The 25,326-nt window shown below is 45.2% G+C and overlaps 1 protein-coding gene across 1 annotated transcript; it reads left to right on the forward strand.

Annotated features, from left to right (window-relative positions):
- The first annotated feature begins 1,833 nt into the window (after positions 1–1,833).
- PLIN1 (perilipin 1) lies at positions 1,834–24,722 on the forward strand. The gene is made up of 9 exons (XM_028706989.2): positions 1,834–2,528; positions 4,272–4,335; positions 5,469–5,673; positions 7,428–7,510; positions 8,760–9,012; positions 12,220–12,374; positions 16,600–16,743; positions 20,228–20,473; positions 22,556–24,722. Exons 2-9 carry the CDS (start codon positions 4,291–4,293, stop codon positions 22,958–22,960), a joined length of 1,536 nt encoding a protein of 511 aa, XP_028562822.2. The 5' UTR covers positions 1,834–2,528; positions 4,272–4,290; the 3' UTR covers positions 22,961–24,722.
- Positions 24,723–25,326: the final 604 nt, after the last annotated feature.

The following is a 25,326-nucleotide window of genomic DNA, read 5'->3' on the forward strand; positions in this document are numbered from 1 at the left end:
CAGTCAGATGGGCAGGGTATACATAAATAATAATAATAATAATAATAATAATAATAATAATAATAATAATAATAATACTTATTAATAAATACTTATTATTATTATTATCATTATTTTCTCCAGTGCCTATACTATAGAGACATTCATATTAGCCTCGTCTCCCCACTACTCCATAAGTACCCAGGGCGCACAGGACAATTTTATACCTCCCTGCTGCTGTCAGATACCAACCCTGCTACAACATACATTGTCGCCAGATTCTGCACAGCAGTAAATTCGTCAGATGATGACCTGTGCCACAAACTAGATTTAATAAACACTCACAACTGATAGTTGTAGTCTTCTATATACTAACCTTTTATGCTCTTCTATATCCATTTAATATTCCTAACCCTTCTTTTAGTTTCTTTTAGATTCTTATAGTCTTTTCAATATACCTTCTGTTTAATGCTTTTTAGCTTTCCAAAACGTTTTACGGATTCTAAATGATTGTACCCCACCCTACTTATGCTGGTAGTAAAGATTTGATTGATTCAAGTGGTATAATGCAGCTTTAAATGTACTGTATCTTGCAGATGGGACGTGGGTGGCGCTGTGGGTTAAACCACAGAGCCTAGGACTCGCCGATCAGAAGGTCGGCGCTTCAAATCCCCGTGACGGGGTGAGCTCCCATTGCTCGGTCCCAGCTCCTGCCAACATAGCAGTTCGAAAGCACGTCAAAGTGCAAGCAAATAAATAGGTACCGCTCCAGCGGGAAGGTAAACGGTGTTTCCATGCGCTGCTCTGGTTCGCCAGAAGCGGCTTAGTCCTGCTGGCCACATGACCCGGAAGCTGTACACCAGCTCCCTTGGCCAATAAAGCGAGATGAGCGCCACAACCCCAGAGTCGGTCACGACTGGACCTAATGGTCAGGGGTCCCTTTACCTTTACTATATTGCAGATGGGTCCTTGCTACATACAAAGCTACTCAGTGGTAGCTTAACAGAAGAGCTATATGGGCACAACAGTTAAACCATGGAGGGGGAATCCATAGCTCTCCAAATGTTGGGCTACCATCTACATTATCCCTGTTCATTGGCCATGCTGTCTGGGGCTGATGGGAGGTGGAGTCCAACAACACCTGGAGGGCGCCCCATTGGTTACTCCTGCATCCAATGGTGTGGAAGGTAACACCCACATAGTTAAAATATGGAGGGCAGGTGTGTGCATGAAGAACTGTTTGTAGTTTGGAACAGACTCTGAAAGAGAGGGAAGAGTCGTGAGAAGGCTGTGGTCTTTGTGGATATTTATTTGGGGCTGTGGATCTTCTGGCTATAGGAGTATTGGCTGTCTACTTCCACTTATGCTCTGCTTGTTATTTGGAAATGAATAAAATATTACTCCAAAGATGACTGTAAGTCTCCAGGGCAAAGGGAACCAGATTCCAGAATTCATTGCCCCTGGAACCTCTTGCAACTAGGGTATGCTCAACTAGGCCTGGCCTGAGAAAATTTGCTCCTGTAGGCAAAATGCTACAATGATGCCCCCCACCTGTAGATCTGGGTCTCCTCTCTCCTCCCACCGCAGTGCCTGAGCTGCTGCCAGAACTATCACCACAACTGTACCCTCATCTGCAGTACCTGCGTGGCTGCCACAACACAGCCGCAGGGGCGTAGCTGCAGCGGTGAAGGCAACAAGGCTGTGTTAGTGGTTTGGACCAGGCATAGGCAAACTCGGCCCTCCAGATGTTTCGGGACTACAACTCCCCTCATCCCTAGCTAACAGGACCAGTGGTCAGGGAAGATGGGAATTGTAGTCCCAAAACATCTGGAGGGCTGAGTATGCCTATGCCTGGTTTGGACAAATCCCCAGCAGGGCTGGCAGCGCATCAGCAGGAGCGGGGCTCGGATCCGCCGCCTGAAGCAAATGGCTTCACCTTGCCTTATGCATGGACCACCCCTGTGCTCAACAGCAACAATATAATTCAGCTCTTACTACTCCTACGTATATTCATAAGTACACTGTCAGCTGTTGATATATTACAAGGCACAATTAGAATGCAATTTGAGCTCCAGGTGCTTATGGAATGTAACCAAAAATGTACACATTAACTTGAGCACTTCTTAAGCAAGGAAGACCAAGACAGAAAGATATCCCAGAAGGGGAAATGGCAGTGCATCCCCTGAAAGCACCTGATTTATTTTTATTTTTTAAAGGTTTAGGTGCTTTCTGAAGATCTGGAGACTGTGACCCAAGGGGATATAATTTGTCCCTTTGGATGTGTGATTTGCTTCTTGCATATTTGGCCATTTGAAGATCACAGTTGGGCAATGTTTCGGGCATCCGCCTGAGTTTTACAGAAGCCAAGGAAGCTCTTTTGCCCAATTTCCACAGCAGCTTGGCAAGACCCCTGACCCTATTAGCTGGAAGGTGGGGCTTGCTTGCGTTACTGTCTGCGGCAAGACTTGTCTCTGTCAGAGCTGAGACAGCACTGCTGCACGTTCTCCACTCCTGGCACCTTGCTAAAGGCTGTTTGACTTGTGAAGCCGGTGAGTACCGTTCTAATATACCGTATTTTTGGCTCTATAAGACTCACTTTTTCCCTCCTAAAAAGTAAGGGGAAATGTGTGTGCGTCTTATGGAGCGAATGCAGGCTGCGCGGCTATCCCAGAAGCCAGAACAGCAAGAGGGATCGCTGCTTTCTCTGCACAGTGATCTCTCTTGTTGTTCTGGCTTCTGAGATTCAGAATATTTTTTTTCTTGTTTTCCTCCTCCAAAAACTTGGTGCGTCTTATGGTCTGGTGCGTCTTATGGAGCGAAAAATACGGTAGTTATTGCAAAAAGACACCTATGTAGTGGAGATGCCGATATATGTGACTTCTGGAGGCTCCTTCCTGGAGCCACTCTACGCAATGTAGATTAAGGCTGCAATCTTTTCAGGCTCCCTATAGGCACCTGGTGGTCCACTATGAAAATACTGGACCATATGTGGCAGTGGTCTGATCCAGCAGAATCGTCTTACCTTCTTATGCTCAGATGCATCTTTTTATTTAGATAGTCCACTAAAAAAAGAAAAGATGTTTGAGAACTTAGGTAAAGGTAAAGGTACCCCTGCCCGTACGGGCCAGTCTTGACAGACTCTTGTACGCCTGCTCCCTCGGCCAATAAAGCGAGATGAGCGCCGCAATCCCAGAGTCGGCCACGACTGGACCTAATGGTCAGGGGTCCCTTTACCTTTAAAGGTAAAGGTACCCCTGCCCGTACGGGCCAGTCTTGCCAGACTCTAGGGTTGTGCGCCCATCTCACTCAAGAGGCCGGGGGCCAGCGCTGTCTGCAGACACTGTCTGCAGCATGACAAAGCTGCATCTGGCGAGCCAGCGCAGCACACGGAACGCCGTTTACCTTCCCGCTGGTAAGCGGTCCCTATTTATCTACTTGCACCCGGGGGTGCTTTCGAACTGCTAGGTTGGCAGGCGCTGGGACCGAGCAGCGGGAGCGCACCCCACCGCGGGGATTCGAACTGCCGACCTTTCGATCGGCAAGCCCTAGGCGCTGAGGCTTTTACCCACAGCGCCACCCGCGTCCCGTTTGAGAACTTAGCCTGTCACAAATTCAGAACTGAGTGGTTAAAAAAGAAAAGAAAGTAGGTAAAATGTTGATTGTACCAAAATTCAGGAAGGAAGCAAAAATTGTGAGCAGGAATGGGTGAGAATTTTTTATTTGCTTTGCGTTGCATTTCACTTACTGAAACAACATGCAAAATGAAACACAGCTTTCCTTCAGGGTTCTCACTGCTCTGTATTTCGCAGTGCAAGTAATGGGTGCAAAAAATACATCTATTAAGGTAGAATTAAAATGCATGTATTTTGTAATTGTTGTTATATATTGGAAATCAATAAAGCTATATATATTTATTTTAAAAAAAGAAAGAAATGAACAAACCTGTCCCTCCCCAAGGGCTGCTTTTGATTCTATTAACAGGGAATAACTGCGACTTTAAATTTCTGAATGCAAATGTAATGTGTACTTGAGAGCATGAGAAAAAAATAAACTGTGTTTCCCACATTGTTTGAGGGATAATTGCACGTTTATTGCATGTGTAATTATATGTAAAGATCCCCAAGACAGCTGTTTTCCTCATTGAGTCCTGGCACCCAAAGCTGCTTTTCCTGTGTCAGGGTTGAAGTTCCAGGATTGTACAAGCTTAGACTCTTCTGAGGGCTTCCTAAGAAACCACACAGGAAGAATCTCTTGCCTTTGCGCTGCGGATTAATTTGTTCTTTGCACTTTAGTTTACAGGCTAATGCAACGATGGCAGCCAAAAGCAAGCAGCTAATGCAGAACGGAACCCCTAAGGTAAGTGCGTGGGCGGAAATCAAGACGGAGAAACTTGTTCCCTAAAGTGAGAGGATTTATGATGGCTCAGTGCATTTTGAAACACAGGCTCCTTCAGAAGCGACCTTGAACTTTCAAAGTCTGCAGAATGATTGAAGCAGCTTGCACAAATGTTGCTGCTGGCCTGACAAAGCTCCAGTCACTTGTGGGACAATTGTTGTTCCTAAACTGCCCTCAGACGCAGGTGGCGCTGTGGGTTAAACCACAGAGGCTAGGACTTGTCGATCAGAAGATCAGAAGGTCAACGGTTCGATTCCCCGCAACGGGGTGAGCTCCTGTTGCTCAGTCCCTGCTCCTGCCAACCTAGCAGTTCGAAAGCATGTCAAAGTGCAAGTAGACAAATAGGTACCGCTCTGGCGGGAAGTTAAACGGCGTTTCCGTGCGCTGCTCTGGTTCGCCAGAAGCGGCTTAGTTATGCTGGGCACATGACCCAGAAGCAAACGCCAGCTCCCTCGGCCAATAAAGCGAGATGAGCGCCGCAACCCCAGAGTCGGCCATGACTGGACCTAATGGTCAGGGGCCCCTTTACCTTTACCTTTTAAACTGCCCTCAACCTTCTACATTCATTCATTCATTGTGTTTACTGTATTGGCCCAAATATAAGCCGCACCCGAGTATCAGCCACAAATTAAGGGAGGGAGAGAGAGGAAAAAATAATAATACCCAAATAGAAGCCACTTTATTCCTTGCTGCTCCTGGCTGCATACTTGGGGTGGGGGGAGCCACGCTGTGTTGCCGGCGGCCTTTCCCCTTCCTCGCTCTCTCCCTTCCCAGCCTTGGGGGAAAGGATGGGAGACTACACGCGGGGCGGGTGCCGCTTTGCCGAGCTCCTGGCACTGTTTGCCCCACGCTCCTGGATGCATACCGCAAGGTCGCAAATATAAGCCACACTTTAACTTTTCACGGTTGGAATTTTGGGGGGAATGAGGCTTATATTCAGGCCAATACTGTATTTACTGCCTTTTCTCCAATGAACTCAAGGCAGCGTATATGACTGCTTCACAACAAACCTGTGAGGCAGGCTAGGATGAGTGTGTGAAGAATTGAATCTGGAAGCCTTCCCAGTCTTAGTCCCTTACCTTCCTTCCCAACAGGGAAATGATAACGCATTGGAGAGGGTCTTGCACCTACCGGTGGTCAATTCAGCATGCAGCAACCTCCAGAAGGCATATTCCGTCACCAAACAAGTTCATCCCCTGATGGCGTCCGTGTGTGGGGCTTATGAGCGAGGCTTCCAGAATGCCAGCTCCATAGCTGCATCAAGTGTGAAGCCTGTGGTAAAGAAGTTGGAACCTCAACGTAAGTCAAGAGTGGGGGGATCTCTGGCCTGGAGGGGCAAATGTGGCCCTCCAGGCATCTTTATCTGGCCCCTGGAACTCTCCCTCAGCCACACCCCCAGCTTTGCACCCTGACGCTTCTTGCCTGGCTGTGATTTGGCCTTGAACCTTTCTAACACCTCTTGCTTGGGTAGAGGATGGAGAGGAGTGTATGATTGGGTGTAGAAACTAGCCCTACTGTACAAAGGGGGAAGGGATGCAGGTGGCGCTGTGGGTTAAACCACAGAGCCTAGGACTTGCCGATCAGAAGGTCGGTGGTTCGAATCCCCGTGACGGGGTGAGCTCCCGTTGCTCAGTCCCTGCTCCTGCCAACCTAGCAGTTCGAAAGCACGTCAAAGTGCAAGTAGATAAATAGGTACCGCTCTGGCAGGAAGGTAAACAGCGTTTCTGTGTGCTGCTCTGGTTCGCCAGAAGCGGCTTAGTCATCCTGGCCATATGACCTGGAAGCTGTACGCCAGCTCCCTCGGCCAATAAAGCGAGATGAGCGCCGCAACCCCAGAGTCAGCCACGACTGGACCTAATGGTCCCCTTTACCTTTATGAGATATAGCAATTATACCCAGGCACCCAGGTCAAACAAAAGCCTCCTGTTCACAGTATGCAACAGACCCTCCAAGTGTTCCTATTTTCTTTTCTTTTTTTTATAAGATATTTATTAGCATTTTCACAAGTTTTATAAGACATAAAAATCACACACAAAAGACACAAAAAAGAAAATCATAAATTCAAACAAAAAATCAGAAAACAAACAAAAACCACATGTATAACTTCATTCCCTTATATTCGTGAAAATTGCTTTCCCGACCTCCTCATACCTCTCCTTACTGCATTCCATTCTCTAGTTAATTCTCTTCAACAAATCCTTCCCTTAATTTCAATTAAATTTTTAAACTTTCTTTTCATATTACATAATAATTACAGCTAGCAACCCCTTAATTTCAGAATCAACATCGTCTTAACATTCAACAATTTTACAATATTTCTTAAGATAGTCTTTAAATTTCTTCCAATCTTCTTCCGCCATCTCTTTCCCCTGGTCTCGGATTCTGCCAGTCATCTCTGCCAGTCCCATATAGTCTATAACTTTCATCTGCCATTCTTCCACGGTGGGTAGTTCTTCTGTCTTCCAATACTTTGCAATAAGTATTCTTGCTGCTGTTGTGGCATACATAAAAAAAGTCCTGTCCTTCTTTGACACCAATTGGCCGACCATACCCAGGAGAAAGGCCTCTGGTTTCCAAGTGTTCCTATTTTCTACGGATGTCCCGGTTTCTGATTTGATCCCAGAATGTCCCAGGTTTTCTTAGGATGTCTCTAATTTCATTGGAGAAATGTTGGAGGGTATGGAGTTATTCAACTCCCAAGCCATCTCAAGGCAACCCTGTATACGGAAGGTGTTTTTAAATGTTTAATGTTTTATTATGTTTTTATATGTGTTGGAAGCTGCCCAGAGTGGCTGGGGCAACCCAGTCAGATGTGGGGTAGAAACAGTAAAATTATCTTTATGGAATAGGATGTCCCCATTTTCATTGGAGAAATGTTGGAGGGTATGATGCAGAGATGGAGAATTTGGATGTTGGACTTGGAATTTGGCTTGTTTGGAAATCGTTAAGTGTGTGTTGTGCATGGACTGATTGAATCAACCAATTTACAGCTTGCTCCTTCTCCCTGGCTCTGCCCTAGAACCGTGTTAGTATCTGTATCCTCTTTGATTCAGTTGCAGCAGCCAACATCCTAACTTGTCGAGGTCTGGACCATTTGGAGCAGAAGATTCCTGCCCTCAACCAGCCAGTGGAGAAAGTAAGTTATGAGACTGCTTTGCTGGATGAACCCTGAAGTCTAGGTAAAAATGTAGAAAGCCAGCTCATGTAAATGTGGTTAAGATGCGCCTCTTTGCCCAGCCTTTGACAGTTAAGATATTTTGTTATGCAGGACCCACTTCTTCTTTTGCCAAATAGTTTTTATTCATTCTCCAGATTATAACCAATCAATAGCATTTACATCAAATTTACTACATTTTTTTTCAAATAAGATGACTTCCCATTCATCTTCCTAGATGTGCCCCTACTTCCCCCTATTTACTGCTTTCCCCCCATTTTTTATTTGTTCGTTTGTTTATACTTTTCAAGTTTATACATTTCATTAATTTTATACATGCCACTAACTTTACAAATCATTTTGACATTTCAAAACTTCCTTCCCCCTCTTTCTGCAGTTCCTTAAATTTCTTTTTAATACCTTCTGCATATCCAAATTAACTTAATTTACTCATTTATTCATCTTCTTTAAATATATACTCTTATAAAACTGCAGGTTATTACAATAATCCAATTTTTTTATCTGTTTATAATTTATCTGTAAATATTCAATAAACAATTTCCATCCTTTTGTAAATTAAATAAATAAATTGTTATCTTTGATTTCTTCTTATTCCGGTAAGTTTTGCCATTTCTGCATATTCCATATGTCTTTGTATCCATTCTTCCTTTGCTGGGACTTCTGCTTCTTTCCATCTGGGGGCAAGAAACATTCTTGCCACTGTAATTGCGTACATGAATAAGTTTCTATACATTTTATGTAGTTCTGTCCCTATAATTTCCTATTTATTTCAACCCTTATATCTAATCTTGAATTTCACATTTTCCAATTTAATTCTTTCTCCTTCTCCCTCAGCTGTCTAGTTTTCAATTCCTGCCTATATACTTAGCAATATCTGATACAGCAAAAGCAAAAACAAATGAGGTCTCCCAGTTCCTTGCCTCTCCCCCTTAAAGAGAGAATTAGTACAGAAACAACAAGATGAGGTTTTCATCTTGCATGTGTGTAGATCTGGGACGCACTTCTTTGGTTGAATCTATTCTGTTGTGTTTCGGCCATTATAAGAGTTTTGTGTTTTACCTTTATAACTGTAATAGTTTTATTTGATTTCATAACAGTATAGATTATGTTGTTGTAACCTGCCCTGAAACATTATAGTGACAGACAGGTAAGCACCCTTTTTAAAAAAAAGTAATGTAACAATCTTCTCTGTTATCTCCTTCTGCTTTAGGTTACATCTGATCTAAAGGACTCCATCGTAACTTACATGCAAAGTGCTATGCGCTCAGTTATGCACACCTTGGATCGAGTCATGGGACTGGGTGTCAAAAGCTGCAAGCAGCCCAAGGGTAGCTTGAGGGACACAGCAGAGTATGCCAGGACCAGTCGAGTGAGCCAGCTGGCTGAAGCTGGAGTAGACGCGGCCATTGGCAAACTGGAGAAGCTGGTGGACTTCTTCCTACCAAAAACCGAGCATGAGTCAGGTTAGTTAGTACAGGGACAGACTTTGGTAATCTTTCGTAATATGGCGCCCTGTGCCAGGCCAAAAATTGAGATCTTTTCAATTAAAGATCTTCTCAGTCTTGTAAACCCGTCGGCTTGACGCCCTGTGTGGGGAAACTGTCTGCACCACTCTAAATCCAGCGTTGCTTAGTACCATTACAGTGGTACCTCGGGTTAAGTACTTAATTTGTTCCGGAGGTCTGTTCTTAACCTGAAACCATTCTTAACCTGAGGTACCACTTTAGCTAATGGGGCCTCTGCTGCCACTGCGTGTGATTTCTGTTCTCATCCTGAGGTAAAGTTCTTAACCCGAGGTACTACTTCCGGGTTAGCGGAGTCTGTAACCTGAGGTGTTTGTAACCTGAGGTACCACTGTACCTGATTTTGTGGGTGGGTCGTCGGGTTGCCCTATTTTGAAGAGCAAAAAAGAGGACGCGTTTGCCAACTTCTACTTTTAACTATGGATCATTAGGATGATTCTCATTTTACATGCCCCCAAAAAAGACGACGTGTCCTAGAAAAAAGAGGACATATGGCAACCCTAGCTGGTGTTAGGTCGTGGATATGCCAAAAGAGAACAAAGCAGCCCCAGTGTTGCAAAAACAGAGGTGGTGAATTTGTGGTGGATTATCCACCCATCTTCCCCAATGTTAAAGGTAAAGGGATCCCTGACCATTAGGTCCCGCCGTGACCGACTCTGGGGTTGCGGTGCTCATCTCGCTTTATTGGCCAAGGGAGCCGGCGTACAGCTTCCAGGTCATGTGGCCAGCATGACTAAGCCGCTTCTGGCGAACCACAGCAGCGCACGGAAACGCCGTTTACCTTCCCGCTGGAGTGGTACCTACTTATCTACTTGCACTTTGACGTGCTTTCGAACTGCTAGGTTGGCAGGAGCAGGGACCGAGCAACGGGAGCTCACCCCGTCGCGGGGATTCGAACCGCCGACCTTCTGATCGGCAAGTCCTAGGCTCCGTGGTTTAACCCACAGCGCCACCTGCGTCCCCAATGTTGCCAATCCCCAAATAGAAACAAAGAAAACTGCTTTCTACTGTTTAGAAAGTCCACCTAGCTTGCAACGACTTTTACTAGGGGTTCAGGCAGGGCTGTCTCCCAGCCCTACCTGTGGATGTCAGGGATTGAACCGGAGACCTTCTGCATGCAAAGCAGATGCTCTTATCACTGAGCTACAGCCCTTTCCTACTATGTATGGGAATTCAGCAATTTCCACAAGGTGGCACTGGAGATACTTCTGTTTCCAGTACTCGGGGGTTACTTCATGGAACTATTTGGATTCAAACCACAATTAATTATTTATTTTTAACAGAAACTCATACCGCAAATTGCTTAACATGTCCCATCTGAAATTAATAAAAAAAATAGACTGAGGTAAAATGGCCATTGAGACAGAGTATTGTTAGCTGAAATTACATGCACCATTTTTTCTGCTTAGCAGCAAGTCATTAAGACTGGGTTAAACCCTTAAACTAATTAAAAACTGGGAGTTCTATCCAATGTTATCACTTGGATGATGGAAGGGTCTTTGGCTCTAGTGGAACATTCTATCAGCAGAATGGAGAAGGCAATGTTTGCATATTCACTCTCCCCTCTGTATCCCCCCCCCCCCATTCACCCTGCTTTCCTCCAACCTTCTCCAGAGAGGGGGAGTTTACCCTTCAGGGCATCATGAGAGTTGGCAGAGGGCTGTAGAGGGGAGGGTGAATCAGGAAAAATAGCCGCCATCCCTGTTCCACTGATGGAAACCTCCATAGAAACAATGGAACCTTTCTTCCAGTACAAGGACATCATTGGTTTCAAGACAATCCCTTATAACTGGACACCAAAAAAGTCATTCATGATTAACCAGCAGCATGTTATCTAAAATATTAATTATTTTTAACATGAGTTGTTTTTAAAACTGTGGGTGACAGTAAGGATGTGGGATAAATTTGATTCCATTCACATTTAATGGTGAACCTACCTAATTCACAGTTTCTGAAACAAGGCTCTGGTGCTCTGCCACAACAAATCCACTTTTGACAACATCTACAACAGACTTTTTGCAGTAAGGAAAGTGACTGGGAAATGCAAAAAAAGAAGAAGTGTGAGATAAACAATCGATTGTCGGAAAGATGTAGAACTTCCAAGCAAACAAATAAAGATGGATGCTCAATAAAGAATGGACATATTCTAACCTCTATGGAACTTTGTGCAGTAAACAGGTTGTCCAAAGGGAGCCAGAGGGAATGAGAGTGTATGCCCTATGCCAGTTTTTATGTGAACTGCCCTAAAAAGCTGGGGGAATTAATGAATGGGCAAGATTATGCAGATGTCATTCATTGGTCAGTTCATTAAAACTAGTCTGATGGATTGGTTAATTATGCAACCTTATGCATTTCTAGCTAGAAGTCAATTCTTTCAAGTTCAATAGGACTTATTCCCAGGAAAGCGTGTGTAGGATTGCAGCCTAAAATTTCTTTAACCTTACTTTAAAACTGTCACCTTTGAGAGCTACTGTGGAAGTGTATGGTGTAGCTTATACTCACACCAAACTGTCTTGCCATTCTATTTAATTTTTGAGAAAGCAGGCCTGCTACTTGAAAGAAAATTGAAGCAGGAAAAGGAAAGATGATCTTACTTATTTTTATAAAGATGGAACTAAAAAGAGAATGTGGGTTTGTTAGTCATCAGCTGCCTATAACCTGGATGGTTAAGTCCAGTCAAAGGCGGCTATGGGGTATGACACTCATCTCACTTTCAGGCCGAGGGAGATGGCTTTTGTCCACAGACAGCTTTCTGGGTCATGTAGTCAGCAGGACTAAACTGCTTCTGGCACAACGGGACACCATGACCGAAACCAGAGCACAGGGAAATGCCATTTACCTTTCCGCCACAGCGGTACCTATTTATCTACTTGCACTGGTGTGCTTTTGAACTGCTAGGTTGGCAGGAGCTGAGACAGAGCATCGGGAGCTCACCCCGTCTTGGGGTTTCGAACCGCCAACCTTCTGATCGGGAAGCCCAAGAGGCTCAGTGGTTTAGACCACAGCGCCACCTGGGTTCCTGTTTATTAGTAGGGATGCTCTGATGTCTTAGAAAGTGCAGAAGCATTTAATCTCTTTGTCTAATATCGCTGGTCTTGCTCCTTGATTGCATGTATATTCTCATCTCCCCACATTTTTCTTCTCTAGTGCACAAGCCTCCGGTCAGGTGTGAGTTGAGCACCTTTGGGAGGATAAGATCTTTAGCTGCTACTGCTTTCCACCGTGCATACAAAAAGACCACCCAAAACATCCAGCACGTAAGAGACAAAGGGCAGGATTTGGCAACGTGGATCCCAGGTCTGGTAAGTGTCTCTGCCTGGAATTCCCTTGGCTAAACTGAGCGTGGCTGTTGTACCAAGTGCTGGATTAGCACGTAAAAGTTTAATTTAGGGCTTAGCATGTAATAGTTTAATTTAGGGCTTAACTACACATTAATTTTCTATTTTAAGCATCACTCATAATAACTTTCCCCATGGCTCCCACTGTTCTAGGACCATTCGAATTCCCTGCCCAAAATTAAATGAGCCATCGTCAGGACACAGTCGTAAAAATCATAACGCCTTTGTTTCTTTAGACCATATTTCCTTCTCGATTCTTAATGCTGTCACTGGAAAAATATAAATAAAGTAAACAAACAGAAATGCCATGAAGCTCATCTGGTGCATGTCAAGCGTGTAACTTTAAGAAAGAACCAAAACACTCAGAACTACTTCTTCTTCTTCTTCTTCTTCTTCTTCTTCTTCTTCTTCTTCTTCTTCTTCTTCTTCTTCATTTACTGCTCCTCATCCTAGTATCACAGGACGGTTTACAATATAAGAATACAAAAATATGCAACATAATAACAAACAAACAAAATAACCCATCCAGACACAGTTCAAAAGGCCATAGTTTGGTCCTTGGTCTCTTTTGGAGATGCTTTCTGGCAAGAGTGACATCAGGAGATTCCGAGGGCCTGATAGAGAGGCCTGGGGACCCTGGGCCTTAGGTTCTCCACCCTTGCTCTAACCATTGGACTACACTATTGGCCTGCATAGAGAAATAATTTGAACTATGTTCCTAAGTAAGCCAATTCCTAACTCTGTTCCTAATTTATTTTTAGGATTATATGATAGTTTCCTGTGTTTCCTTTTAGTGTGGGGTTCCGATCTCTACTAAAGACTTTATCTCTGGGCACTAGGTTCACAAATGAAGATGAAAAGGCTGGTTTATTTTTAACTGGCTCTGTATTGATTCATGACTTTGATTAACATCCTTCCTAAAGCCATGAACTCTCCCTCGTGGAGTCATGGGAGCATGGGTTTTGAACAGGAGGAGGAAGACACACAAATTATCCCCCTTGGTACCTCCTTTCCAACATCCTGTTGAGTTTGTGCCTGGGAACCATCACATAGCTACTTCCCCTCCCAAGGTCTTCTTTCCCCCCACTCCCCATGTATATCTCCCAAGGATTGGGTCCTCCTGGCTCCAGTCCCAATACAGAGAGATGTGTTGGGTACCCAAGATTAAGTAGAACATGTTGTGGATCCCTTGAGCTGGGATTTGCATGTGCAGCTTCTGGAGGAAGCTACCAAGCACTCTTAAGAGTGTTTTCACTCTTGAGAGCTTGTGTGGTGTAGTAGTTTAGAGTGATGGACTAGGACTGCAGGGAGGGAAACCCGGGTTCAATTTGCCCCTCTGTCACACTCAGTTGATGGGCTTAGGCAGTGGTTTTTTTCTTTCTTCTAAAAAAATATTTAGTAAAGGTAAAGGGACCCCTGACCATTAGGTCCAGTCGTGACCGACTCTGGGGTTGTGGCGCTCATCTCGCTTTATTGGCTGAGGGAGCCAGCGTACAGCTTCTGGGTCATGTGGCCAGCATGACTAAGCCGCTTCTGGCGAACCAGAGCAGCGCACGGAAAAGCCGTTTACCTTCCTGCTGGAGCGGTACCTATTTATCTACTTGCACTTTGATGTGCTTTTGAACTGCTAGGTTGGCAGGAGCAGGGACCGAGCAACGGGAGCTCACTCCGTCGTGGGGATTCAAACCACTGACCTTCTGATCGGCAAGTCCTAGGCTCTGTGGTTTAACCCACAGCGCCACCCACGTTTAGGGGTACTCTAATTTTGACTCAAGAAAACCACCATTTTATAGTTCAGATCAGGGAAAATAAATACAGCAAATGGACAAAAGTGCGAAGAACATGTGTTACCTCATATTGCACTGCTGACAGCTCACAGTAACTTCCACATTGGCATTAGGTTGTGTGCACTAACATCTTCCCGATTCCTCTGCTTGCTGTTGGTGTCTGTCGCCAGATGTCGTCCTTTCAAAACCCATGAATTTACATACACTTGAAGGCTCAAAGGAGGGCCTACCAGTTTTATAAACATTAAGTTGGCTACAGGGTTTAAATGCAATGAAGCTCTTGTTGGAGTCAGTATTAAATTCATCTGAGAGAAGCCATGTTCACACTCACTTGTTGAAATTGGGGTGTTCTTGATTATGCTTAAAAGAGGCAGAAGAGATGATGGAATCTTCTTTTCTGAAACGTACTCTCAAAAACCCCTGAGGATTTATCCATCAAGAAGTCCAAATCTGTCGCACCAGTTCATTATTTCTGTTTCGCCAAAGGTTAAAGGAGGATTATCTGGCCAAGCTTTACAATCCAACACAGGGTAGCAATGGAATGGATGATTCACCGTACTAGAGAAGAAACTAAATTTTTTAACATTTTTGTTTCTTCTCCCGTTAGATTCACAAAATGTTTAGGGGTATGCGTACCCCTGCGTACCCCCAGAAAAAAAATATCACTGGACTTAGGTCATTTGCTATCTCTTAGCCCAATCTACTTTACAAGGTTGGTGAGAAGATAAAGTAGAGCGGCCACATGACCTACTTTACAGAGGAGAATCCTCTGTTTGAAGGTCTGCGTGTTATTTAGGAGTCTTCTGTTTGAAGGGCTGCCCAAGCCAAGCTGGGTTAAAAGATAAAGAACTCTAAGAAGGGAGAGCAGGAGGGATCTTGAAGTTCACAAAAACATCGGCCACCTGGGCACAAGTTTCCCCCATTAAGGTGAGGTGTATTGTATTCCTACATAAGATACAGTACTTAAACACCAACCTTTGTACCTGGTGACCTTTTCCTGTAGCATGAGCCATACTGGGAGGTGGGGAAGAACTCCTTTTAGCTGCTCTGTTGGGGTAGTGAAATGCTTAAAAGTGAATAATGTGTAGCAATTATTTTATTTATGGAACGTGTTCATTATGAGTACATAAAAGCTTTCAAATGTAATAATAACTCTTCATATTCAATTTATACATTTATGACTCTAACAATTTATAGACCGTTAAAACACAGAGAGACACGTGAGCTTGATGATGGGGTTCTAGATGCTTGAATGAGGCGTGTTTGCCAGCCAGGGATAGCTCAGTTGGTAGAGCGTGAGGCTCTAAGTCTCAGGTTCATGGGTTTGAGTCACACGCTGGGCAACTTTCCTTCATTGCAGAGAGTTGGATTAGATGATCCTTGTGGTCCCTTCCAACTCTACAATTCTATGATTCTCTGATTTCTACACTTACACCAATACATAGAAATCACTGACCCTGTCAGGGGACTGCCATCGGAACAGGGGAAGGAGGCAGGGGGGCTGTTGGGATACAGAGAGTCTCCGAAACTCCTGAGGAGCAGTTCCTCTTCCAGCGGTGGGAAAAGCCACACCTCCAGTGGAGAAGAGAGGGAAGGGGCCAGCCAAGCGAGGAAAGGGCTCGAGGATGCTGCTGATAGCCCCAGCGCCTCACCTTGCCAGGCTGGCCAGGAGGGACGCATGCCACTTCCGTCGCCCAGCTTGCGCAGAGGGGTGAAATGTAAGGAGGGGAGGAGGAGGCTTGGGGTGCCGAAGTTCTTATGTTGGGGGAGAAGCCGGAAGGGGCCACTCCCGGATTCTGCAAGTGACTAAGACGGACATGAACTTTGTAGATCTGTGCTGTAAATAGTTTGCACAATTGTTGTTGTTTAGTCGTTAGTCATGTCCAACTCTTCATGACCCCATGGACCAGAGCCCGCCAGGCACTTCTGTCTTCCACTGCCTCCCGCAGTTTGGTCAAACTCATGCTGGTAGCTTTGAGAACACTATCCAACCATCTCGTCCTCTGTCGCCCCCTTCTCCTTGTGCCCTCCATCTTTCCCAGCATCAGTGTCTTCTCCAGGGAGTCTTCTCTTCTCATGAGGTGGCCAAAGTACTGGAGCCTCAGCTTCATGATCTGTCCTTCCAGTGAGCACTCAGGGGCTGATTTCCTTCAGAATGGATAGCTTTGATCTTCTTGCAGTCCATGGGACTCACAATAAAACCTGTAAAAGACAGGTTGGAGTCTTGCCTGGTTACTCATGAGCAACCACCATCAGCATCTGACAGAACCTTTGAAATTTATACCTTGATGTGCCCAAAGTGACAAAGAAATCATTTCTCACCCATGTCCAATCAGTTTTAATCCTCATGCCTTCTTTGGGCTTGGAATCGCATGGACTCTTCACCATCTTCTTCTGTGCAGGTTGTCTTGGCCCGGCAGAGCTCAAAGAAGGTCTTGAAGATCATCACTGGTGTTCAGAGCGCAGAAACCGGCTGGCTAAGCAAGAAGGTTCAGAAGGTGCCAAAGAAAGAGGAGGAAACCAAGAAAGATGACACTGGGAGAAAGGTACAACTTTTGAAATCATTATTCTTGGACCATGTGCGTGGTGCGTGTGTAGAACATAGATCAATGACAGAAACTATCCTTCGCACGGAGAGGGTCCCAGGTTCAATCCTTGCCATGTCCAGGTGGGCCTATAGGAAACTGCATAGAAAAATGTGTTTAAGATAAATTTGCACTAAAATGCTGATGAGTTTTCATGGGGGTTATTTTTAAGCACAAAACGCTGCAGATATGTGGTGGATTGAATTTAATGTTGGGGAAAACGAGAAACTTAGAGAACTGAAATGAACAGATCCTTCCACCCTTACGTAGAATAATTACTCCCCACCAAGACTTTCATCTTGCTTAAAAGAAAAGCTCAGGAACAAAGAAGAGTAGTTTTTAGTGTTATGCAAAAGGGGAGCGGCTTTCCAAATCTTTCAAACTCACAGAGAAAACTTAAAATGTGGAGATATATAATACAGTGGTACCTCGGGTTACATACCCTTCAGGTTACATACGCTTCAGGTTACAGACTCCGCTAACCTGGAAGTTGTACCTCAGGTTAAGAACTTTGCTTCAGGATAAGAACAGAAATCGTGCTCCGGCGGTGAGGCGGCAGCAGGAGGCAGTGGCGTAGCGTGGGGGTGCAGGGGGGGCCGGCCGCACCGGGCGCAACATCTGGGGTTAGGGCAAATCCACAGGTTAGGGGGCGCAAATCCACGGGTTAGGGGGCGCAAATCCACGGGTTAGGGGGCGCAAATTACTTGCCTTGCCCCGGGTGCTGACAACCCACGCTACGCCACTGGCAGGAGGCCCCATTAGCTAAAGTGGTACCTCCGGTTAAGAACAGTTTCAGGTTAAGAATGGACCTCCGGAACGAATTAAGTACTTAACCCGAGGTACCACTGTATCCATCAGAGTTCTGTTCTGCACTGGAGAAGCAGAGTTAGCTTTTTAGGAGATTAGCTTTGGCATGTAAATAAATGGTGTTAACCTGTTGAATCCAGCTGTTTTGGGTTTGAGGCAGCCAGGCATTTTGCTTTTTCCCTCCATTGGGTGCAACTGGGGGAGTCAAACCAGAGGCCAAATTTCCACAGGAAATTCATCCTCTATCCAAGCAGCCAGGGGAAGGAAATGGTGGGAGCTCTTTCCCAAGGGGACATGGCATTAAAAAGCCAAGCACGGGGTCTTTGATTATATCAAAGACCCTGGAAATTCTGATGTTATTACTATTATGACCTCTGTTCTGTGGTGGGGGCTTTCAGGAAAACTTTAAATTTACAATTTTTCCATTGTCCTAAATTGATGGAGCTCTGATTTGACATGTTTACCCAGAGAAAATTGAATGTGCTCCTGTGTATTGGGAGCAGAAGGGTTGGGATGTGGGAGAAATGGGGTTTTATTTTTGTTTGCATTTTAATGAAAAACTACCTAATTCACCCTTCTGCAAACCCAGTATGTGAGCTGACACGCAGTTAAGCTTTTAAATTTGTACTGCTCCGAATTCTGCAATTCAGTTTGCCAACCAACCAATATGTACAAAAACGCACATATTGAGGGGAAACGTGTATAAAAATGCATAGGTTAGTGGAAACAGCATACAAGTGTCAGGGAACTGCCATCAGTGCCGGAGGGAGAGAGCAAAATCCAGAGGGATTCCAGAGAGCGTCCCGGGAGTGGGAGAGGCAGCCCATCTTCTGGGGAAGAGAATCAGCGTAGCACCAGTGGAGAAGGGGGGCAGATGGGGGAAGCGGTGAGGCGGTCCCATGACTCCGTGCCGGGGACCAGCGGGGAGAGTAGAGGTCCTCCACTGCCTACGCCCTCCTTGCGCAGAAGGCTTTCGCGCAGAGAGAGTAGGAGGAGACTAGGCATCAAAGAGCTTCTTTGCTGGAAGAAGTTTAAGAAACGCCCACTGACGGATTCTGCCAGCGATTGAGACAGCCACGGGTGAGTGGCTGTCTGGACAGGAAAGGTTCACTCAGGCAACCCAGCCAGGTGTTGGCACCGGCATACGCACGAGCAACCCCTAGAACCATTACAACAAGAATGCATCGTAGCAGGAAAAAATGCTTGAAAAAATGTGCATATTACTCAAAACAGAATTAAGAAATGTGTTGGTCAAGAGAAATTTGCACAGAAATGCTGGAACATTTTCAAATTACTGCAGAAACATGGTAATATTGGGGAAATGTGAAACCGAGAGAAATTAAAATTGCCAGAATTCTCCATCCCTAGTGGTGGGAGAGATTCTGTGGGAGAGAAGCCATCACTTCCCCTAAAGTCTGTGAGATCACACCAGCCAGGGCAAAGAGTTGGTGAGGGGGATACGTAATTTTATTTGTAGCACACCCTGACCTGGTTCAGCCTTAAAAAAAAAAAAAAAGTTTAAATCCTCATTGATACTAACTGGGTCCCGTTGACACTAGTTTTTCATCCTTCTTGGGGTTATGTCAGGGGTACAGTAGAGTTTGGGTTCCATCAGATCCAAGTTGTTCTCAGATTCACACATGGCTCACCCTGCTTCTGGTCGTATTGCTCCACAAACCAGACCTAATGGTGCTTAGCACCCTTAACAAACTGCAGTTCCCAGGATTCTATGGGGAACTGGTGACCCGGAAACTACAACTAATCCAGAACGCGGCAGCTAGACTGGTGACTGGGAGTGGTCGCCGAGACCACATAACACCGGTCCTGAAAGACCAACATTGGCTCCCAGTATGTTTCCGAGCACAATTCAAAATGTTGGTGCTGACTTTTAAAGCCCTAAATGGCCTCTGCCCAGTATACCGGAAGGAGCGTCTCCACCCCCATCATACAGCCCAGATACTGAAGTCCGCCTCTGGGGGCCTTCTGGCAGTTCCCTCTCTGCGAGAAGTGAGGTTGCAGGGAACCAGACAGAGGGCCTTCTCGGTAGTGGTGCCCACCCTGTGGAATGCCCTCCCATCAGATGTCAAGGAAATAAACAACTATCTGACTCTTAGAAGACATCTGAAGGTAGCCCTGTTTATGTTTGATGTTTTATCGTGCTTTTAATCTGTTGGGAGTCGCACAGAGTGGTTGGGGAGGCCCAGCCAGATGGGTGGGGTATAAATATATTATTAATATTAGTAGTAGTAGTACAGTGGTACCTCGGGTTAAGAACTTAATTCGTTCTGGAGGTCCGTTCTTAACCTGAAACTGTTCTTAACCTGAGGTACCACTTTAGCTAATGGGGCCTCCTGCCGCCGCCACGTGATTTCTGTTCTCATCTTGAAGCACAGTTCTTAACCTGAGATGCTATTTCTGGGTTAGCAGAGTCTGTAACCTGAAGAGTCTGTAACCTGAAGCATCTATAACCCAAGGTACCACAGTAGTAGTAGTAGTAGTAGTAGTAAGAGTAGTAGTAGTAGTATTTAAAGTGATATGAAAGCACTTCAAATGAATGGTGCAGATGTGGTCATGAGTACTCATGGGGGAAAGTCATGCTTGCTCAACCAAGATCCTTGGCTTTATTTTCTGCTTCTAGACAGCAAAGCAAGTCGAGGCACAGAGCTTGGTGGGCAGTGTGTCTCAGAACCTGCAGACGTCGTGCTTCTCCATCGCCTCAAGAGTGAAGGATGCCCCTGCTACTGTCTGGAATGCAGCTGGGCAGCTTCTGCAGGTCTCTCCACAGAGGGCCATGTCTGAGGCAGGGGACAAAGTGGACCTGTTGAAAGAGACCTTTCATAATATCACAAGCAACCTGCTGGGAACATTCTCCTCCTATGTACCTGTAAGTCACATCTCCTTCCTGCGGGATAATAGGTGGAGTGGTGGGCATATTTGGAGTTCGGATCTGCATAATTGGAGTGGGGTGTGTTGCAGCTTGAATCTTCGTGAACCATTTGCCTATGCACAAACTAGCTTGGCATTTGGAATGGAGAGGGGGAATCCGATTCATTTCACATTTCAAGGTGGACCTACCTCTAACTGGCATTTTTCCAAAGCAATGTGTGAACCAAAACACAACCATCATTTGAAGTTTTCAACCCTCCGAATGTTGCAATGAAGCTCTCCAGCCAGGTAATAGGTACAAAAATTCAGATAAGTGCATCACTAGCATACAGCAATGACGTATATTCATACAAAAACGTATCAGGGGAAATTGGTTTGCCAAAATGTGTATACTAGGCAAAATTGCGTACAAAAAAATTGTCTTTGGGGAGACATTCGTGCAAAAATGCTGATGAATTTTCATGAGGACTTCTGTTTGTTTTTAAAAAATACAGACTGATGTGGTAACATGGAGAACTGAATTGAAAGAATGAGAAACTGAAATTGACATAGTCACCATTCTCTATCCATCTCTCTCTCACAAACACAAACACACACAGACACAGACTTGGTGGTTGCCTTAGGTCTTTTCCCTGTGTGCCCAGGCCACATGGGAGTAGCTTTCCTGTGATTCTACCCTATGTGGATGTAAATACCACAACCACCTAGCTGTAGCTCATTGAATGGGTCTTTCCCACGCTGCTGACACACACACCCCTCTTTGGGCCAGGGACATACTGGGTAGAAAGGCACTGCTCATGCAGGTGCAATGGTCATGCACATACAGCACAATGCCAAAAGTTGAAGACTGTATGATGTGGCCTATATCTGTGTGGGCTGCTGCCTTTGCAGAGATCTCTAAAGTGGTGGGGAACCTGTAGCCCTACAGATCTTGTTGGACTCCAGTTCCCATCATCCTCAGCCAGCATGGCCACTGATCAAGGATGATGGGAGCTGTAGTCCACCAAAATCTGGAGGGCCACACTTCCTCACTCCTGCTCAGAAGCCACACCTGTTGTTGGCATCAGTAGTGTGCCCCAGTATCGTAAGTGTTGGGAAACTGTGTATGTGCAGCTACTCACACAGAGTCAATTAAGGTTTGGCAGCCAGCCAGAAGGCAATCTGAAGGAGTAAGTCTGCCTGGTGATAACAGAGACATGGGGACAACTCCCTGATTGGTCAAGCTCTCTCAAGGGAGAGATAATTAATGGCCTACTAACTGGGAGTTCAGTGTTCAGAGGTTTAGAGTTCTGTGTGTCAGTGCAGGAGTTGTGAGTAGTGTATGAGAGAGCTAGCAAAAGATCCGTGTTCTCTTCCTGTAATAGTCCACTGTATATAATAAACACCTTCAGCACATTATGTTCACTTGCCCCTTGTTCAATGTGCCACGGGCAAATTTGTTGGGATCAATCATACAGAAACTAGAGGGTACCCCACCAAAATTCCACCTTGCCCAAATCTTGCAGGATAAGGATTCCCACACGACCCTGAAAGTGGCTAGGTTCCTGGTCGCTGTCCTCTCCCAAAAGCGACGCCAAGGAGCGCTACAAGCTAATTAAGGCGTAGCATGCCTTTCCATCTTATAGTATTTTATTGTTATAGTGGTGTTTTAGCGACTGGTTTTTTTCTTTTCCCCACGGCACAAGCTGTCACTTATGTGTTGTTTTTACCTGTATGGGCCTATGGCCGTAATAAATATTATCTATCTATCACCTAACTACAAGTTCCTGCTTCCTGCTTCGTCTAATCCTGTCTGCAGCCAAGTTGCCAATTGCTTCCGTGGATTCTGCGTGTACTCTGCTAGGTCTGGCTAAGGTCCTGCAACTAGTCAGAAAAGTTGTGAAACACCAATAGGTTTTGCCAATAGTAAGAATGTTTGTGCAAAGTTCTGTCGTAAGTGCTTGAACCCATCCTGCAGAAACCAATCTCCAAAGGTTGAGTTGGGAGGAATTTCCTGAAAAATTATAGGGTCTGGGTTTACCCATCCGAAATTCACACCTCTCTCTCTTTCCATATCCACTCTCTCCCATCCCTGGTTTAGGTTCCAAAGATCTCAGTGAAACAAGAGGAGACTGCAAGCGTGCCCATGGCTAATTCTGAGTCAAGTCAAGACCAGGAAGGTACCCAGCCTGTGAGCACAGATGCTGAGGAGGAGAAGAGGGGGCTGGCGTATCAGCTTCTAGGAATTCGGCGGTCTAGCCGAGGTCATCATCCTCTCTCCTTCCTCAATCTGGATGAGCCCCTTCCTCCTCAGCCAGCCACCTCCCAACATCGGAGCCCAGCCTTTGAAGCTGAGTATGCAGGATCCCGCAAATCTGCCTTCTCCCCTTACAAGGATTGGGCTGGCAGCAGGAGAATGAGCGAAGGGCTGTGCCGCCCCAGTTCGCAGGTTGTGTACACCAGGGCTCATGCAAGCCTCCATAGCACCACCTTCAAGAAAGACTAAGCCAATAAGAGGCCCAAACCCTCTGCTTAATAAGTTGTTCAGTCTCTTGAGTCTACTGCCCTTGCTGGCTTTGCAAGCTGTATAACATTAGAATATATCAGGTAGAGCCCGGCCTCCTCAAAAAGAACATTGTGGGGTGAGGAACTGACTCTACCCCTAGGAGTGTGCGATCAGGATAAGGACCACAGTACTTGAGGCTAGTAATCCATTTCCCCACACCAGAGAAAAAATATTCTCCTCCAAACCTTCTATTCCTCATCCAGTGATGAAGAGAAATAGCTTTGACAATTCTTATCAGGGCCACAACCTGAGGAGTTATGTGTTATCACCCCACACTGTGTCACAGTCCTAATCTTGTATTTAAAACAAACAAACAAAACAAACCTCCAGACATGTTAAAGAAGGAATGGGGAACCTGTGACCCTCTGGTAGGGATGGGTGACTCTGTCAATTTCGTTTCTCTCAGGTTTTTTTAGTTCCGTATTAGTTTTCAATTTTTCTTTTTTTAAAAAAAAAAACCTTGTGAAAATTAATCGGCATTTCAGGGCTAATTTCTCTGAACAAATGCATGATTTTTGCCGAATATGCATATTTTTTTGTCAAGGAATTTCCCCAAATACAATGCATTTTTGTAAGGTAATTTCACTAACATACTCATTTCTAGGCACACTTTACCCAAGCGCGTGCATTTTTTGAACACTCTAATTGGCTGGAGAACGACACAGCAAAGTTTGAACATGTGCAAAACTGGAGGGACGGTTTAGTTTTGGCTCACGTGTTGTTTTGGAAAGTGTGAATAAGGCAGGTTCACCTTTAAATGCGAACTGGATTTAATTTCTCCCCATTCCTACCTTCTTGAGTTTTGTTGGACACTAGTACAGTCAGTGGTCGTGAATGATGAACATTGGAGGGCCACAGATTCCTCAGCCCTGCCAAACGCATTGACATGCTTAACACCTTGTTTGACCTTAAGAACCATAGCTAAAGACAACCTTCCTTACTTGGTTGGGCTACTTACATTCCCAGTTGGGGCTTTAAATGAATGGCAAATCAGTGATTTCCTCCTAGCCGACAGAAACATGGAACCATAGAATTGTAGAGTTGAAAGGGACCACAAAGGTCATCTAGTCCGATCCCTTACAATGCAGGGATATTTTGCCCAATGTGGGGCTCGAAGCTACAACCCTGAGATTAAGACCCTCATTCTCTACCAAACTGAGCTATCCCTGGCCAGCAAACACGCCTCCTTCGATCATCTAAAACCCCACCATCAAGCTCAGGTGTGTCTGTGTGTTTTTAGTGTCTATGAATTGTTAGTGTCAGAAATGTATAATATGATCAGTGATTTTATATTTGGAAGCTTTTATCTACTTTCCATAAATAAAATAATTTGCTAGACATTATTCCCTTTTTAAGCATTTCACTACCCCATCAGAGCGGCTAAAAGGAAAGAGAGAAAGAGAAAGAAAGAGAAAGAGAGAGAGAGAGAGAGAGAGAGAGAGAGAGAGAGAGAGAGAGAGTTTTCTGTTTTACAATTTAAAGTACTCATTTTTACATCCTTAAAATATCCGTGACTTCCCTTCTTCTCATTCCATGGTTCATTGTACAATCCCTGCATATTTTACAGAAACTATACCATTCAGAGTTCCATTATTACATCCATCATAACTTATTTACACCGTTGAATTTATCTTAATGCTGCCAGCGTTTTCAGCTGTACACAGTTATTTCCCATGTATTCAATAAACATTTTCCAATCTTCTCTAAACGTGTGTTCTTCTTGTTCTCTTATTCTGTTCCACCTGTCAAGCAGCTCTTTCAGTCAGAAAGTTCTTCCTGGTGTTTAGTCAGAACATTCTTTCTTGTAACACGGTCAAGTCCTACGCTCTGGAGCAGTGGCATAGGAAGAGAGGTGTGGGCAGCCCCAGGTGTCATCACTGAGGAGGGTGACAAAAAATAACTCCCTCACCCACCGTACGCCCCTTCCTACGCCACAGCAGGAGCACTCTCCCCTCTAGTTTTCAGAAACTAGAAGCATTTCTGCCTCCAACTTTGCAGGCAGAGCACAGCCTTTATGGTAGCCTTTATGGCTAGTAGAGTTCGACAACCCTCACCTCTCCATCTTCCTCACCTGCTCGCTTTGGTACAGTAAGTCTCCATGGAACCAGGAGAGTTCCGGCACAGCCAGCTGGGAAGAGAGCGAGGCTCCCTCTGGAGTTCAAGAGGGGCGGCGGGGATATTCTTGCCAGGTTTCAGCTGCCTGGAAGGTTTCCAAGGCTTGGTCAGGTTGAAATGGGCTGAGGCTGCTTGGGACAGGTTTCCACAAGGGCTGCTTTTCTGGTATTGTCGAGGGCGGTGTGGGAGTG

Source organism: Podarcis muralis, chromosome 14 (assembly GCF_964188315.1).
Source record: "Podarcis muralis chromosome 14, rPodMur119.hap1.1, whole genome shotgun sequence".
In the NCBI taxonomy this organism is placed as follows: Eukaryota; Metazoa; Chordata; class Lepidosauria; order Squamata; family Lacertidae; genus Podarcis; species Podarcis muralis.

Coding starts and splice junctions, on each gene's coding strand:
- PLIN1 (XM_028706989.2), top strand. CDS start 4,291: ATGGCAGCCAAAAGCAAGCAGCTAATGCAGAACGGAACCCCTAAG. Junction 4,336..5,468: donor TGCAGAACGGAACCCCTAAG/GTAAGTGCGTGG, acceptor CCTTCCCAACAG/GGAAATGATAACGCATTGGA. Junction 20,474..22,555: donor CATTCTCCTCCTATGTACCT/GTAAGTCACATC, acceptor TCCCTGGTTTAG/GTTCCAAAGATCTCAGTGAA.